This window comes from Crinia signifera, chromosome 4 (genome assembly GCF_055691185.1).
Source record: "Crinia signifera chromosome 4, ASM5569118v1, whole genome shotgun sequence".
Lineage (NCBI taxonomy): Eukaryota > Metazoa > Chordata > Amphibia > Anura > Myobatrachidae > Crinia > Crinia signifera.
In genome coordinates, this window is record NC_139220.1 from 102,775,041 (window position 1) to 102,792,921 (window position 17,881).

Consider the following 17,881-nt stretch of genomic DNA (forward strand, 5'->3'; position numbering starts at 1 on the left):
TCTGCTAATTCAATCATTGTTTCCTCAAATAGTATTATAAAGGGAATGAGGATTCTATAAAGCATGTCACACTTGTAGCACATGCATTAACTCCATTCGCCACACACATTGTAACCTAAGCACCAAAGCAAGTGTTACGTCATTGGGGTAATCTTCTGACATCCAGGTCACATTTTGGTCCTACAGGTAGGACTAGCTTCTCTTCCATATCTCATTTTTAGATGATCACATCAGAATGTTGCATCCCAATGTATGGAGGCGATATACAGCAAGTTTTTCCAGATCAGACAATGGTGCTGAGCAAAGGGACCATTACATGTGTGAGCTGGTTGCAATATACTGTACAATGCTGCTTCCTCTTAACATTTTAATATTCCCATCCTGGAAATTGCAATTCACAGCAAATATGTCTGAAGTAATGCGGAACAGTGTCTATCTCTCACCCAGTTGATGAGCACATATCGAGCTAGCATTGCATGGGGCTCCTTCACACTGCAGAATCCATACATCACTTTCTGGTTCACAAAGTGGCTCGCAAGTCCATGCAAGCCACCGCCTGGAATAAACAAGAGACAGAACAAAAGCTATAAGGAAGAACAGCTAGGCAAGTTCTCATGGCTATGGCAGGGGAGGAAACAAAAAAGTAAGTAACTATATAGTCCTGATTACTAGAGGATTGTAATCCAGTTTCCAAAAATGGCCACAGAGACAGAACACTAGCAATATACACTTTGATGTTGCCATTTCCCTGGCAGTGGCATTTAGACTATAGCCGAATACTGCCTACCAGATTACTGATGAAAGTAGCTGTGGAATGAAGCAGGTACTTGTCCCATTAGGGGACCGATTCTGGTTCACTTGCAAAAGCAAATTCTCCCTCTAATGGACAAAACCATGATCACTGCAGCAGGGGGGGGGGGGTGATGTAAAATGCAGAGAGAGTTAGATTTTGGTGGGGTATGTTCTTCAAACAGATATTTATACACGTTACATCTGCCCCACCTGCAGTGCACATGTTTTGTCCATTAGAGAGAGTTTTTGCTTTTGCAAGTGAACCAGACTCAGGCCCTAGGTTTTGATTTCAACACACATCCAACAGTAACTTTAAAAGCGTAACCTGCTGACGGCACCATACAGCAACATACCATTGAGGATACCTTACAGCGGAGGTTCCTAAACTTAGTCCTCGAGGCACCCTAACAGTCCAAATTCTAAAGGATAACCAAGCATGAGCACAGGTGACTATTAGTCCCCCATTCAATTCGATTTAACCATCTGTGCTCAGCCAGATATCCGTAAATCCTGGACTGTTATTGTAGGTACAAATTAGATGATATTTGTTCCAGCTGATCATGAATATGAATTGCCCTAATCAGAATATGTGCATCCCCACAGTTGTAAGTGAGGACTTCCAGTCATCCCTGCTGCAGGGCCAACAGAAGACCGCTAACAAGGGTTATGTTGCTAAATGCAGCATGGCCGCCCCTATCTCTTCCTGTAGTGGTAAGTGTATATGCACTTGCCGATGCAGGGCCCCTGTCGCCTGTGAAGCTGAGCTAGGTACACATTGTTTAATGTGTACCCAACTTTAGGGTGCCTTGAGGACTTTGTTTAGGAACCTCTGCCTGCACAAGATCTTGTATAATGCAGCCATGAATATAAGTTATTTCTCTCTCTAATTAGCCATGTAAGAATTCAAAAGGCTCCATATAATCTCCCATATACATTAACAAAACCAGTTTTAAATTTATGCAGGTACTTCATCTTTGTGGCCACCGATACACCAGTTACGTTAGCTGCTATATTCACGATTGTCCCCCGCTACATAAGGATTTTCAGCGAGGGAACCATTACAAATCCTGTGTCTATGTCACCATCGATTACCTTTAGTAAAGGTTTGGCAAGCTAAGCGAGCCACTGAGCCCGAAGCTGGCCGAGCGAAGCGAGCCCGCAGGGGGACAATGCTATGTAAGTTCCGTAGCATAAGCGGTGGCCGCAAACATGGGAATACCTTTATGCAATGAGAATAGTGTTCTAGAAAATACAATTATTAATAAATAAAAAAAAAAGACTTTAATCCATGGTATCCCCCCCAAGAAGCTTACACACCAGTGCAACTTCATTATAAAAACTATATAATTTAGTGACATTTTACTTTTTTTTTTTCATCAAAACCAAATACAGGGGTAGATTTATGACCCGGCGGTGTGGGGCATATGCGCTATCGGCGGACGGTGCGGGGGCGGCGACGTAGCGCATGTACTGTTTTAAGTACAGCGCTCAACAGTCATACCTAATTTATGAACGGTCATCATCGCTGACCGTTCCGCTGCCTGCACCTATTGACTTCGACAGCTGCCTACAGCAGGGACAGCGCTGTCCCTGATGCTGGCTCTGAGCTGCGCTGGGGATCTTGCTTGAGTAGCGAGATCCCGCGCATGCGCAGTCCAGCCGGCCGGGGAGAAGTATCGCCAGCTGAAGGAGGTATCGCCGGAGGGGGGAGTTAGCGCTCCCCCGCTTCGGCGGGCAAGATGTTCGTAGATCTTGTCGCTCTACCCTCCTGCTTCGCCTCGCTACTGAGGCGAAGCAGGAAGTGTTATAGTGGCGCTTTTAGCACCGCTATAATAAATCTACCCCATAGTTCCCGTTAACTTTTAAATTTTAAACACATGGTGCCTACACTTCCATAGGTCCTAGGTCTTGTTTCTGTGTGCAAATATGCTCATTCACATAGCCTCCAAATGTACAATCCTGTTTTTATGGTCTGTATTGGCTAAAATGGGCTTTTAACGGTTTTCAGTGTGTTACCCAGCTGTATTGATTCCTATGGGAATGCCACATGGTCACGTCTCCTTTACCCATGGCCACGCCTCTTTTGCCAATTTGCACCAGTTTTCTGTCCAGCCACTTTGGAGTGTTCCCATATCTCTGCATGACATATGTCTCTACCAGCCCACCCCTGACTTCTCTCTCCTCTCTTATCCTGCATGTCCAACTGCCTGGTTGATATTTCCACCTAGAAGTCCTAAAGCACAACATGTTCACCACAAAGGATCTTATCTACCTCCCTCTAATCGCTCTCACAGTTGATAATATCAGAAGCTCCCCTTCTTCCCAAGCCCTCACAGTTCCTTAACTTCATCCCACACATCCTTCTTTAAAATATTGTCAGAATGCTGTACTTTAGCAGACTCCTCATTCATTATCTTATTTACTCTCACCTAGACTATTGTGGTCTCCTATCTGGCATTCCCATCACCCGTCTTTCCGCTCTAAAATCCATCCTAAATGTCGTGGCAAAAATGTGCTTCCTCTCTTGCTGTACCACTTGGCAAATTCCTACATAGATTCCCCGTTTCCTCCAGAATTAATTGAAAACTGCTCACCCTCCTCAACCCCCTCCTACATAAATCTCTGTCCTTCTCATGAGAAACCATACCTCCCCTTCACAATATGCTCTAGTATGACCTACACCTCTTCTCCTCTCTAGCAGCCACCTCAAACCTTCTCCTGTGATGTTGTCAAATATGCAACACCTTAAAGACTATCCCAACCTAAGTCATTCACAAGTGCTCTTAAAATCACTATTTAGTATACCCCAATCTGAGACTTCACCACTTCTACCAACTGCAGTCCCATATTGTCACTCTAGCTTATGGTCTCTATATTTTGCATTGGTGCCAAAAGTGGTTTGCAGCTCCATACATATATTACAATACAGAGCAGTGATAACAATTGGCAACAAAATCCTCGGTACACAGAGTGGAGATGTAGGGAAGCAAAGGAGTTGTCCCCATGTTTCCAGGGGTGGGTTGTTATTGGTCGAGATGAATTCATACAAGCGAGAAGAGATGTGGGTATAGATGGTAGCTAAGTGAGAGAGAGCTATAACTGAAGTGCGATAAAGAACAGGAGGGAAGAGGGCCCTGCTCCAATGAGCTCAGTCTTGCATTATCTGGAACAGACTATCCGGAGCTGCATAGCTAGCTGTTACCACTTACCTCCTGATGCTGCCAGCATGAGGTTATCTGTGCCATCTTCATATGTGTACAATGCCCTGTAAAAGGGAGAGAATTCAAATTATTTACTACAATTTCTTAATTTTAACCCATAGTCCCATCCCATCACCACACACACACACAGAGTATATATATATATATATATATATATATATATATATATATATATATATATATATATATATATATATATATATATATATATATATATATATATATTTTCACCCTATAGTTCAGAAGTCCTCCCAATATCTATAGTACCATTACTTACACAGCTTTCAGAACGCAATGCCAGTTAGGAACAGGGAACTTGATTCAGGGCCTGACCGGGTTCAGCACTTTCACAAATTAACCCGGGTCGCCCGCTATACACAAGGAGACCCGGATTTAACCGACCTTAAAACCCAGGTCGAATAGCAGGGTTGGTCAGCCAAGGCTATTCGGTTCAGTACTAGCACACTGCACCTCCACGTGGCAGCAACCCAGCAATTACCCGGGGTTTCAGTGCGATCTGAATGGGTGATACGTGACTTAGGATCTATGTTGGTAGAAAATATACTGTGCTATAAACCAATTTATACTAACAAGTAAGCTTTTATAGAGTCACGTTTGTGTCTTAAAACAGTAAACAAATGGAACTAGGATTGTTTTTAGCCTATAAATGGGAGAGGTTATATTCTTCTTTAAGGCTATATAGCTCTAATACATAGTAACTGATGCTATATTTAGGTTTCAACTTACAAGCTCCCCCTCAAAATGATTCCTATATTACACAGAAAATGTCCTCTCAAACATTTTCTGTATCAGGTTTAAATAACGACATAGCGCTAAATGCATAAATGAGACAAGTACGGTACTTTCTAGAATTGAATATTTAGAGGTTTGGAGTTAGAGATATTCATATGCAGAGATCTAGAATATATTTCTAGGTCTCTATTTATAGGTATAAGATGCATTATAAATGTCCTATAAACATAAACATTATGCAAATTCATCCCAAGGTATTCCAAATGACCCTGTTCTTTTGTTATGTTGTGGACGTCCACAAAGATCGAACATCAATTAACCATATACAAATAAAAAAGGTAACCGTATACAAATGACCAAGAAATAATGATGGTTACTTTAGATCGCAGCTCATTTTATTTATTAGCGTTGCATAGAACATTTGTGGACCGTGTTGATAATGGTAATAGCTGCCATTGCTTATAGTTACACAGCAGTAACCTGGATTTCCTCACAGCGGAATATATAGCTGATGTGAGCAATCCGATCATTGAACTTGTACAGCCAGTGATAATAGCGTGCCCAGGATTCTGCTACAATAACAATGGGCATGATCTCCTAAGTGGCAACTGCTGGGTCCAATGCTGCTGCTGCCACCCATTCTTCTCTAAGCATTGGTAAACCAAAAGCCTAATGTGAGCCTTAAACTGGTGACATGACCTCGCTAAAAGGGAACTTTGCTTTAAAAATTGGCTAAAGATAGCACAAGTAGGAGATTCTTACTGTAATAGAAGGGTCTAGTTCAGGGCTGGGCAACACCGGCCCTCCAGATGTTAATGAACTACACATACCAGGATGCTTTGCATTAGTTTTGCTATGTGGCCATGCTGAAACTGATGCAAGGCATGCTGGGATGTGTAGTTCATCAACATCTGGAGGGCGGGTGTTGCCCAGCCCTGGTCTAGTTACTAAAGCACCACACACACACTATGAGCAATATCGGCAGCGCTTCCCCCTGAACTCACGGGCAAACGACATTCAGTGAATGAACGCACTGAACTATATCGGTCAGTGGTTATATCGACCGGCGTGTTGAGCAGATGGGGAAGGATGAGGGCGGGTGTTGTTATGATGAGCAGGAGTGCGCATCATTAATGATACTGAGTGTAGAGGGCCCTTCTGGACAACATCTTTTACATTCTCCTCTAGTGTGTATAGTGTATAGGGTAAATACTGACTGCTTTATTTTTACACTGCAATATACTGTAGATCTCACTTCGAAGTAAAACCCCACCCAAATCTAATTCTCTCTGCACAAGTAATATCGGCCCCACCTGCAGTGCACATGGTTTTGTCCATCTAAGAAGGATTTTGTCAGAAAGAGTGAACTAGAATAAGGCCCTTGGAGAGAGATAACAGTAGCAGCCAATCAGCTCCTAAATATCATGTGCTGGCTGGCACTTTGCTTCTCTCCAGGGCTTACTGCACTAGGCATAGACATAAGGTTCCATCCAACCAGCTTCTGTAATTTCTCAAACACAGACTGTAAAATAATGCATAGCCACAGCCATCTGGTAGTCCCTTTGAAAGACTTAACTTGACAATGGGCAGATAACCAAAAAGCCACCAACATGAAATGAAGGTCTATTTTATTACCAGCCCCCCCCCCCCCCCCCCCCCCCCCTTCCCTCCAATCAGCATTGGGGCCTCTACTATTTGGCATTATCTCGGGTTCTAAAATTGAAATCTGCTCAGGGAATAAGAGAATGAGGAGTTCCCTCCTTTACGGAAAAGGAGGTTGCACATCATGCAAAGCAGGAGGAGGAGCTAGCCAGGTCATTGGTAATTATGGCGAGGGAGTGGTGCATCAAAAGACTTAGGGGCTGAGGTAACAAGCTTCAAAGAGTGATAAAATGAAGAGCGCTAAACAACCAACTCCTAATTGTCATTACAGTCAGGGTTTAAAAAATGAAAGTTGTAGGCTGACTGGTTGGTTGTTTATCACTTTTTTGAAGCTTGATACATCTGGCCTTCAGGGACATGTCTCTCTCTAATATTCTGTCCTAGGTGATGCTGCCCCCCAGACATGGCCCTCCAGTATGCCTGTGCAGTGCACCTCTCTAGATTTGCCAGGATGCACACCCAAATGAACTGTGCTGCACATCCTCATTAATGTGTATGAACCAGTGGGATTTGTTTGATGGGAAGTAATAAGTATTATAGATGCCAGGTTTGTCAGTGCACCCCCCCCCCGCCCCCCAGACATGGCCCTCCAGTATGCCTGTGCATTGCACCTCTCTAGATTTCCCAGGATGCACACCCAAATGAACTGTGCTGCACATCCTCATTAATGTGTATGAACCAGTGGGATTTGTTTGAGGGAAAGTAATAAGTATTATAGTTGCTACAAATACATAGTCCCCAGGTCCGGCCGGATCCTCCTGCTGCCTGCTGCCCAGGGATTTTGTCAGTCCAGGGACCCACAATTCCTGATGGCAGCCCTGCTTAAGGCCCTCATGCACTAGTAAAATTTGGTCTGATTTGATCCGCTATCGACAGATCGGGCCGATAACTCAGACCAAATATCATGTTTTGACATCCTGTCCGGTGAGTGGTCACCTGCACATAGGATCGGAGTTGGGAGGTTGAACAGGCTGCATATAGCTTATAAATCTTATGTGCAGCCCGCAACCAGCTTCTGGGAAAAAGGGTGGAGGGCAGGGACTAAGAGAAGCGATGAGTGGACGCGGGTGGGGGAAGCTGGGTGGCGATGTTTGTGGAGAGCCAGGCAGGGGAGCCAGGGTGCAAAAAACCCATACAAACGAATGGGGGGGTCGCTGATTGGCTGAGATCAGCCAAAAGCCCGATCTCCCATTCAATTGTACAGTTTTTTTTCTACAGCTCGTCTCCTGGCTCCCTTGCCCGGCTCTCCGTGAACTCCTTTAGAAAATGCCATTACATTGCTCCATAACGATAAATCTAGTGAGATTGCTGGTCACAGCCAGTGTTCTCCCCAGAGAACACTGGCCCTGACAGATCGCTCAGCTCTGATATGAGTCTGTGCAGCATTGTGTGCGCCACTTAAAAAAAAAAAATAAAAAAAGGTAGAAAACCACTGCTTTAGGGGGGGTATTCATTCGCCGGTGACCATCTCCCCACGGGGAGATGTCTTCCGGGCCCTGTTCAATGCCGTCTTCCCCGACAGCATTGAGCAGGGTTCCTCGGCCGGGAAGTGACGAGCTGCCGGCTGCAGCTCGCCTCTTCCTGGCCGCAACTCGCGGCCACACCCCCTTCTCGTCCCACTTCAGGTGGGACAATGAATCCCACCTGCATGTTCTCGGTCGAGCTGACCTACACATTGAATACCCCCCTTAGATTTACTATTTACCACGGACAAAAAAATAAATTTGCTATATACATATAATATTGGTCTTTTCATATTGGCCAAATCATGTGGTTCTTAAGTGGTTAATATACAGGGGGCAAAGTAGACTATTGCCCTCATTTGCTGCACAAAAATAATTGCAACATGTCATTACTTATAGTTTCATAAGCCAATATTTGTTGAGCAAGGGTTGCAATGATAAATAGTTAAACCTTCCTGAGGATTGCATTGCCTGTGTGTGTGTGTAGTGTGGAGCTGTGCTCCCAGGTCAGCACAGTCACTGACAGCCAACATATGTCCCACATACTGGCTGGTGCTACCATTACCCTCAGGGCACTGTAATGGTAAAGTGATCCACTAGGCCAGCTTGTGCGTGCTGCTGCAGAGAGAACCGTGAATAAACATACATCTCCCTATTAATTCACAACCGAGAGACACATGACCCAGGGCTCACACATTGGACACTGTTTAATATCTTCCTAAAAGACTATTAAAATGCATTTTGACATTGACTATACACAGAAAAAGACCCGTATCTCTGACATTTACTGTGCCTGTCTTTTGTATTGCGATGTGTAACAATACTTTGTAAAAGGTTATGGAAAAGCTGTTCTAGAACACTCATCTAAGGACACAGAACCCAGTACTGCAAGGAACCCTCCATGTGGGGAAATTATTGCAATCTAATGCTTTTATAAAGCAAAGTACAAATAACATTTTCCTATAACAGCATGTACAAACCCTGGGAGAGGTAGAATAATAATGTGTTTAGCCGGCAAGTGCCAGGCATCTATCTGGTTGCTTTTCTCATTAATGCTAATTATATGATTAACACAGTGGCACAACGGATGGACGGAAATGGGGGATGGTACAGAGTGGGATGTTAGGAGAGATGTTGGGGGGGGGGGATATGTGAAATATATGAAGAAATTGGTGCTAGAGACTGTGATAGTGCTGGGTTCTGCGCTTCTCCATAAACGCACAGACAAAAGCAGACCCCACAGCTCTCCAATAACAGGGGGCTACAATATGTTGCCATGGTAGCAGACTGAGGAACCTCATGATGGAATAAATGCATGAAGCACTGAGGACACCGAGCTACCTGTTAATAAACATGTCAGATTTCTGGCGTTTTGGAATGATGAGATAAAAGCGAGAAGGCGGAACAGGACATATAAAACTGCACACTTCCATCGGGGGGGAAAAAGTGTTTACAAAAGGATATTGTGAAATTGTTTTACAGTTTTTAAATATAGGATATGATTATTAAAACAATGGCGTAGACCTGCACACTCAGCTATGCTGAATATCACCAAGTCGTGCACAGCAGCTATATCTCACGGAACATTTTCCTTCATTTAATCATTCAGCCTGGTCCAGGTTACCAAGGCTTTAGGCTACACAGTCAGCTAATTAGGGACAACACAACCACCTATTGTTTGCAGCACAGTGGCAGAGTGATAAGCATTAGAACTGAAGCTGCCCATATACTGTATGCTATATTAATGTCAGCCAATTAAGCTGGTAAAGGCCATTGGGCATGCTATACTGGAGTCTAAACAACTGCGATGTTGATCATCATTTAATAGAGGTGTTTCAGATGTTGAATAGTTAGGCTGGAAACTCTGCTTATTTACAAAAACACTCAGAAATTGCTTTATTTAAAAAAAAACAAATACTTATTATTATGATTATTATTATTAGGGTTCCACAGCACATAACAATACAATTTTATTGTACATGATCTATAAAAATAACATGACATAATAATAGTTTTTGCAGCTATAGAGTGTGTCAGCAAACCGGGCAAGAACAATACTATAATAGTGAATTAGTATTGCTTGACCGTACAAACGTTTTGGAGGCTGAAGCCAAAATTGCCCAGATATCGATTCACAAAAGCAAAATGGCGAGTTCATAAAACTGTATGCTTCTTTCCAGCTGTCAATGTAAGTCTTGCCTGTTAAATAAGGTATACCGGGGTGTGTAATTGGATGCAGTTGTACCAAATGCTCAGCGCAATTTTAAGTAATGCGTACGAGCGACAGAATCCTCTTTGACACTTTTTTTTCCATCTAGCATATTTTCATCTAGCCTGGAGAAAATGCAAAATTGCATTATGACAATAGTGGTGGCCAGAGTTAAGGTGCCCATACACTGAGACGATTTGGTCCGATTTCGACCAATCGGCCCGTTAAATTGGACCAAATCGCCTCTCCCTGACATGCCGTCAGGACCTGCTGCACGTCCGACCACCCGTCCTGGGACCTCCCTACTGGCGGTGACAAGTTTGTATTGCCGTTATTATATATATTATTATATATTAATATAGACCATGGGATTTCTGGTTGGGGCTGCAGTTGGCACTTAACCAGCCACCAAGTGAGATGCTGACTTGTACTGTAGGACAGAACGAGAAATGAAGATGTTCTATTTCGAAACACTTCCAACTGGAATTCCCGAAAGCAGAACTTGGCGTACTGAATGATCTCTGTCTCCACAATGTCACCCTCCTCTTTGAATCTGTAATGTCTTAGTATTCACTTCAGATACATCTGATCAGATCATTGGTGCAACACCAATCTTCCATTACATGCAAGCATCCCATGGCAGCACTAAACAAGCTCTCACTTATGGCATAGCCAAGCTTCCAATAACCTGACTACATCAGCTAGACTTTTGAATATTGGTAACCAGTATAGAGAAATCAAAATGGAGTTTACAGTGTAAGGGGGCAGTCAGACAGCCAAGGCTCAATACAATGGTCTGTAAATCAAACAAAATATTGCTTACTTGACACCTACAGTAAAACACTGTACAAACTATATGATAAAGGCAGACGATATGCATGATCAGGTTATCAGTATTATCATGCATATCTGTTCAGTGTATACGAACGATAACTATGCATTCTCCATCCGGTCGTTATTGAACCGCTTATCAGTACATGCAGTCACATTTTCCCTATGTCGGTTTAGTGTTCAATCTAGCACCCGCTATCTTTGAAAACCCATGCAGTTCCTCTTCCCTGCCTGGGGTGTCGCTGTCTGCTGTGGTGTTTCTAGCACAGTGTGGTCTGTATATCAGCACTTATATGCAATCCAGACCTGTGCTAGAAACACCACACCAGACAGCGACACCCCAGACAGGGAAGAGGAACTGTATGGGTTTTCAAAGATAGCGGGTGCTAGAATGAACACTACGTTTGTGAGTAGATGCATATCGTTTAGTGTGTATAAACGATAACAATAAAGATAAATCTATCATAATACAAGATGACCAGTGGTAAAGCAAACACCTTGGGTGGTATTCAATTGCATTTACCAACATTTCAGCTTGCTATCCCTGGGGGCGGTGAGCTGAAATGCACAAATACACTGGTAAACTGGACTATAATTAATACAAGATGACCAGTGGTAAAGCAAACACCTTGGGTGGTATTCAATTGCATTTACCAACATTTCAGCTTGCTATCCCTGGGGGCGGTGAGCTGAAATGCACAAATACACTGGTAAACTGGACTATAATTAGCACTCTATGTGCAAAAAAAAAAAAAAAATAGATCAATTCGATATCATCCTACAATTTCCCATCAATATAGACAGGACACTGCAGGAGATCTAACAATTGAATACCACCCTTTATCTTTAGAAATCCTTCCGTGTGTATGCTTTATATCAGGAGTAGCCAACTCCAGTCCTCGAGAGCTACCAACAATGCATGTGTTCCAGGTCTCCTCACAGAATCACAAGTGAAGTAATTAGCTCTACCTGTGGATCATTTATAATGTGTCAGTCAGTAATGAGTGCACCTGTGCCCCAGCTAGAAAACGTGAACTGTTGGTAGCTCTCGAGGACTGGCGTTGGCTACCACTGCTCTATATCTTTCATTCTGTAACTCCGGGGAGTTCAAGGGAAATCGTTAACATTGCCGTCTGCCTTTATCATATAGTGTTTGCAGCTTAATAGAAATAAAGAGAAAAAAAAGCTGTATAAAAATGGATTTTACAATTTGTGTGCATGTTCATGAAATTATAAAAAAATTATTTTATAGCAAAATCTAAAACACAAGACATAAAAGATTCTATTAAATATTAGAAATACCATAATAGCAAATGACTAAAAAGGTAGTACTACTGTCAGTTTAGTTTGCGCTGACACCTCTTGCAGAAGCAGACATTGGAAGTCCCTCGCCATTGCACGTAGTGTATTATCAACGTCTCTGGCTGGGTACTAAAATGTGTTTTTGCTAATGTGGAAACTGCAGCAAACTGAGGCAAGCGGCATCCCTCCGTTACCATGGCAATGCTGCGACTGCTGAGCTGGGCAGCTGACAGGTTCTTTAGTATGGAAGGAACAAAACGCCTCGACCCACCATTCTCCTAGCAAGCAATATAAGCCTTGAAGACACCCCCACTAATAATTACAGACTATCCAGAGCAGCTGGGAGAAAGGAGGGAAATCTCTATTGTCTGAATTGAGGCCGACATGAATTGAATCTAGTTCAGCAGCCTTAATGTGTCATCAGACACTCATAGGGGAAGCAGATATGACAATCTAAGTAGGCTTGTAAAAGGCAAAGCAATGCCCAGGAAGGGGGGGGGGGGGGGGGATGCAGACAGATCTCATGAAATGAGTGATGGACTAATGAGGTCATATCCTGCAGGGATAGGGGGAAATGTGACCTTCCATCCCACAGAGAACAAAGAACTTTATCTTTAAAGTAGAGGACCATTGGCTGTTGCAGTACATGAACCTTTGACATCCCCCAAAATCTGAGCAATTGCAGAGCTACTGGGAACAAAACAACACCTTTACTAAAGGAGACATTTACAGGGCGGCTACATTTTTCCTTTAATATAGATACTAAAAATTAATTTCACCTGGTTTTCAGCCATTGATCCTGTGTAATTCAAAGGTGTCCCTGAGTAAAGGAATAGCAACCCTATCTGGCAGTCACTTTGACAATGTCATTATGTCCCCTCAGTACCCTTGTGCTTCCTCACTGGTGTGAAGGGGCAAAAATAAATATACAGCAATACCACGTACCACATGGGTTTGACATGTAATGTAACCACCTCACTATAGGAAAGGGGGTGGAGGAAGCTATCCATTAAAGCCCAGAATGTAGATGTACATGGGAAAGTGTATATGTAACGGCAGCCAGTAGGTTCCATCCAATACACCTTGCTTTTAATGATGTGCCATAAGTGGGTAAAATACATTATTATAATAGAATGGTCAATGCTTATAAGGAAGGTCTATGGACGTGTTGCTGCTGCATTTACAACTACCATGCAAATTGAATACGGTTTAAGACCACCTTGGAGCACTACAATCCCCATCATGCCATATTTAGCAAAAGAACACAATAGAAGTATTTTTTGCATAAAATATACTAAATAAAACACATTGTTTTTTAACATAGGCTGATAAACACCTTTTTCCATGCTCCATTTCCTAGCTTCAATGAAGCATGGAAAACATATAGCACACTGATATAAAGTAGTTTGCAGTTAAAAAAAAAAAATGGTTTCGCCAATAATCCATACATTATAGGGCAAGGGAAGCCCTAACCATCTGTTTTCCGGCTCACCATTTGGGGGAAACATTGAGAGTTGATTCCAGGTGGATTGTCTTGATGAAAGATACCTTTATAGGCGTATATTACCTGCATTCGCAGTGAGTACGGTACGCCATTATTTGGACCACCCTGATTGTATGGCTGGTGACCGATGTTGATGAGTTTGAAAAGATACCTTTACACACTTTATTCCTGTATTTCACCAGTGAGTATGGTACGCATGCCAGAGCAACTGTTCATCACAGTTGGTGTACCCCTAAAAAGACACCGTTACACATTTCAAGCACATCACTTCAGTGTAAGTCTCGGTACGATATTGGAACTGGGATTCCTTAAACCACACCCACCTTTGTGTTTTGCTGTGTCACTTAAACTCGAGATATGAAACAATAAACAAAAAACGTGTGTATCACATCATTGGACATACAAGTCAAGCGCCATCAATTCCCCATCTTTTCCGGAAATGTCTTGCAAGTGAGAATTATTGAGTGGTCCTTTTTTTCGAGATTGAGGCTGCAAGGACTTTATAGCGCCTTGGGACTTTTCTGTATTTGTTTAGAGCTAAAATATAAGTTTAGTCATTCTCTATGGGCTACCTGCAGCCAAAATGGAAATTGGGGGAAAGCTTAAGTGACTACCAATAGGCATATTCATAGACATTGGTATTGAAATACGGCCGTATATTTGTGTTTTTAGAATTTCCTAAGGCCAGCACACGCGTGTTCTTATTTATCTACAAACGGTATATTCATTCATATTTTGTTTAACGGATGAATACACTATTGAAAGTATATGGATGGATTTTACCATTCACCTAAATGGTGAATCCAAATGTACCAATTAGGCCCTATGCTAAATGCGGCTGTAATTGTTCAGAAAATACTCCCCATTTTCCCAGGTGTATTGGCCTGAAGCCTGCACGGATCAGTCAGATCCCTGCAGGCTTCTCTGTGTAAAAATATAGAATAAATCATTTAAAACCAGGTGTGCAGTCCTCCCGTCCTGCATTTACCGGGGGGGGGGGGGGGGGGGAGTAGGAGTCCCCCATATTTTGGCAACCAGCACCGGGCTCTAAACAGCTAGCAGACTAATGCCATAGCTGGGCGACACTTTATACAAGCTCCCCCGGCCAAAGCATTACCCGGTGGCTAAATCCCACAATTTTCATGAAAGGAAGAATTCCCATCAGTACGATCCTAGCCACACAAAGGAGGGGGCAGGAAATCTGGACCTCACAGTCTACCAAAGTCTGACATCATACAGTGTTGAAGCATTGCATTAAGGGAAATAAAGATACCGGACAGCAGGAAATGATCACAGTTGGGAACAGCCAGCTTAAAAGGCTCTTGTTGCTCTACGTAACTGGAGGAAGCGTAAATAAGAAATGGAAGCATTACATGGGAGGTGAGTGATATGCCTGAGAATCAGCAGCAGTCTTGTGCTATGTGGCCCTGGGCAGCTTCCTAGCACCTGATCTACTGGAGCCAATCACAGCCTCAGTAACGGACATGAAAACAACACATTCACAAGTTATCTACAGTACATCTCCACCATACACTTATTGTATTCTCTCTCTTTCTATCATTCACTTTTAACGCTATATACTTCTCTCTCAGTAACGAATTTGCCCTTTACCACTCTCCACATCAGGGCTCATGTGCAATTGTATTGCCCAGTTCCTCCCCGACAAGGAACTATAGCAAGGGCTGGGACACAGCCAGAGTCTTTGATCTCCTCTGTGCAGACATCAATGTCATTTTGTCATAGCCCTGTTCGGAGTCCCAATATCAGTGCCTAAAGAAACAGAAATGGCTTTTGCCATTGCCATCCCTGAAGAAAGTGCCAAAAAATGGCACCAATGACTGCTGGAGTACAGGGTAGGGAGCAAAGCTTCTTGACTCATGGGTCTGTGAGCACTTTGCACCCAATACAGATGTGCCACTACTCTCCATTCTACCCCCATGAACCATTATAGTTCCTGTACCCGCCACACTCTGCAGCATACCTAGGAAGAAAAAAAAGTCGTCCTTGCATGTCCCTCTTTATGGCTGTGGGCAAACACTCACGCACCCTGGGTAACCCCCACTATTTGCTCATCTACCTCATTCAACTCCAAAATGTTCCATTCATTGCTCATTTTCACCCCCTCTCTTCCCTGCAAGATCCGTATGTAACAATTTGCGTCCACACCCAATGTACATTCGTTTCTAAATCGCTCAACCTTTTTTTTTTGCAGAAACCGATTTACAAAGGCCTCCTACAGAGGTCTTGCCCTCTGCCACACTCCATGCCCAGGGTACAGAAAGTTTCTGTGGTCGGCATTGTACTCTCATGCTTTCTAGAGTCAGCCCTGCTGTCACTAAAAACTTAATTAACTTCCTTCTTCATTTACTACCCACTGTGATACCTCTGACCACCTCTTCTCCTACTTCTGTACAATCTCTTGTTCTTCCATATTGGATTTCTGACTATAAATGACTTTTGTTCAGGATAATTTAATTGTGTGTCTGCACTCCAAATCACAGGCACACAGCAACACCAAAATACCCTAACCTGGGGAGATGTAGCACAATGTTAAGCAAAGCAACTAAGTAAGATCACTTTGCAGCTTGGTATTTAGAAACGGTTGATGTCCTTACCAGCAGCCATTAACAAGCCTCATTGGGGGTTTTTTTCTTCATATTTTAGAAAAACAAGGAGACTAGGCTGGTGACGTGCGACATGCTGTTCCATATCCTTGTAGGGTGGCTCAGAGGTTGTGCGTTTGCTAACTCCTCACTTTAGATGTGCTAATTGCTCATATTTTGTAATAGGAGTCAGCATGTGCCTTTGTGCTGCATTATTGCAGAGAGTATTGAATAGCTGATACCCCTTTCACATCGCACTTTTAAAACGGTAAATTGCCGATTTTTTTTTTTTTCATTTTAAAACGTTTAAGCCTGCACTGTGAATGCACCAGAGCCGATTTACTGTTTAAAGTTAACTGGTATTTCGAACCGTGTAAAAAGCAGCGTCCTACACGGTTCCTTGCCGTTTTTTGAGCAATGTGAATGTGTACAATGTGTCTGAAACGGTATTTCAGGCAAACAACACAAGCTACAGAGCAGTGATAGGCTGTCCCCTTTAAAATGACAGGCAATTTTGACACTCTGGCTTGAAACGTGTTCGGGTTGAAACGGTTTGACTGCTATGTTGAATGAGACTTAACCGGTATTTAAAACGGTAATCTGCGGCAATGTTAAGGCTCTGACCCGTTTTAATTACCGTTTTAAAATACCGGTTTTTAAAACGTGTCGGCGATGTGAAAGGGGTATCATAGTCTGGTTCCAGAATATGGCTTTAATCAACCATTGGTAAACATCAGTTGTTGTTTTGCTTTCTTTATAGTTAACCCTTTAGACTGGTTTGCCAGTTTATGAAGGATATGGTGAGGCTGAGTAAGACTCCCATCCTTTCTTTGGCAGGGATTGATGATGACGGCCCATCCAATTACAGCATTTGTGCCAAGCACCCTGACAATAGGATTGCTGGCAATGCAACATTTCTCTGCAGTGACAGTGCCAGTGTTGGCAGCCTCAGCCAGGATTACATGCAAGGTAAAGGAATTAAATGGCAGTAACTTTATTTCCAACCCCCATAAAGAATTATTATTATAAATACCTGCCGATAAAGCACTCAGATTCTTTGTGACCGATATAACCAAATTCCTCAGCTACTGTATACACTAATTCCTATTGCAAAACAACTGTCAGCAGGATTTGCTGTAGAACATTGTTTGTTCTGCATGTTGCCTGTGTAATGTAGTGAAAGGTTATCGGCAGTATAAAATGGCTAGAAATAATTGCTGCTAGCTTTCCCTCTATTCCAGAAATAGCGCTGGATTTAATTGTATTCAATCTTTGGCCCTGTTTTTTTTATGTTTGACCAAACGCACAATGGCGCTCCTATTCTCCTCTGTGATCTAGAAGTAGTTTGCATTGAATAGGAGTATATAAAACACAATACATAGATATGCACAGTAGTCACATACTGTTGGATTGAGTGTTTTATATACTAAATGCATTCACGACTTTCTGGCAATATGTAGAATAAGAAGACCTTGCTCCTTTTACACCTACAAACCTGGTCGCACCCAGGATTTTGTACATGGCTCCAACCTGGGTGCGAC

At 42.9% G+C, this 17,881-nt stretch overlaps 1 protein-coding gene across 8 annotated transcripts in view; it reads right to left on the bottom strand.

Moving 5' to 3' along the window:
• Positions 1-17,881, bottom strand: part of DBN1 (drebrin 1) — a 71,386-nt gene that overhangs the window by 21,482 nt on the left and 32,023 nt on the right. For all 8 annotated transcript variants that reach the window (XM_083182088.1, XM_083182089.1, XM_083182082.1 and 5 more), the window contains exons 2-3: positions 4,002-4,057; positions 444-556 (exon numbers count right to left, since the gene is read on the bottom strand). In XM_083182088.1, the coding sequence (XP_083038214.1) occupies positions 444-556; positions 4,002-4,057 (169 nt within the window). The remainder of the gene's footprint in view (positions 1-443; positions 557-4,001; positions 4,058-17,881) is intronic.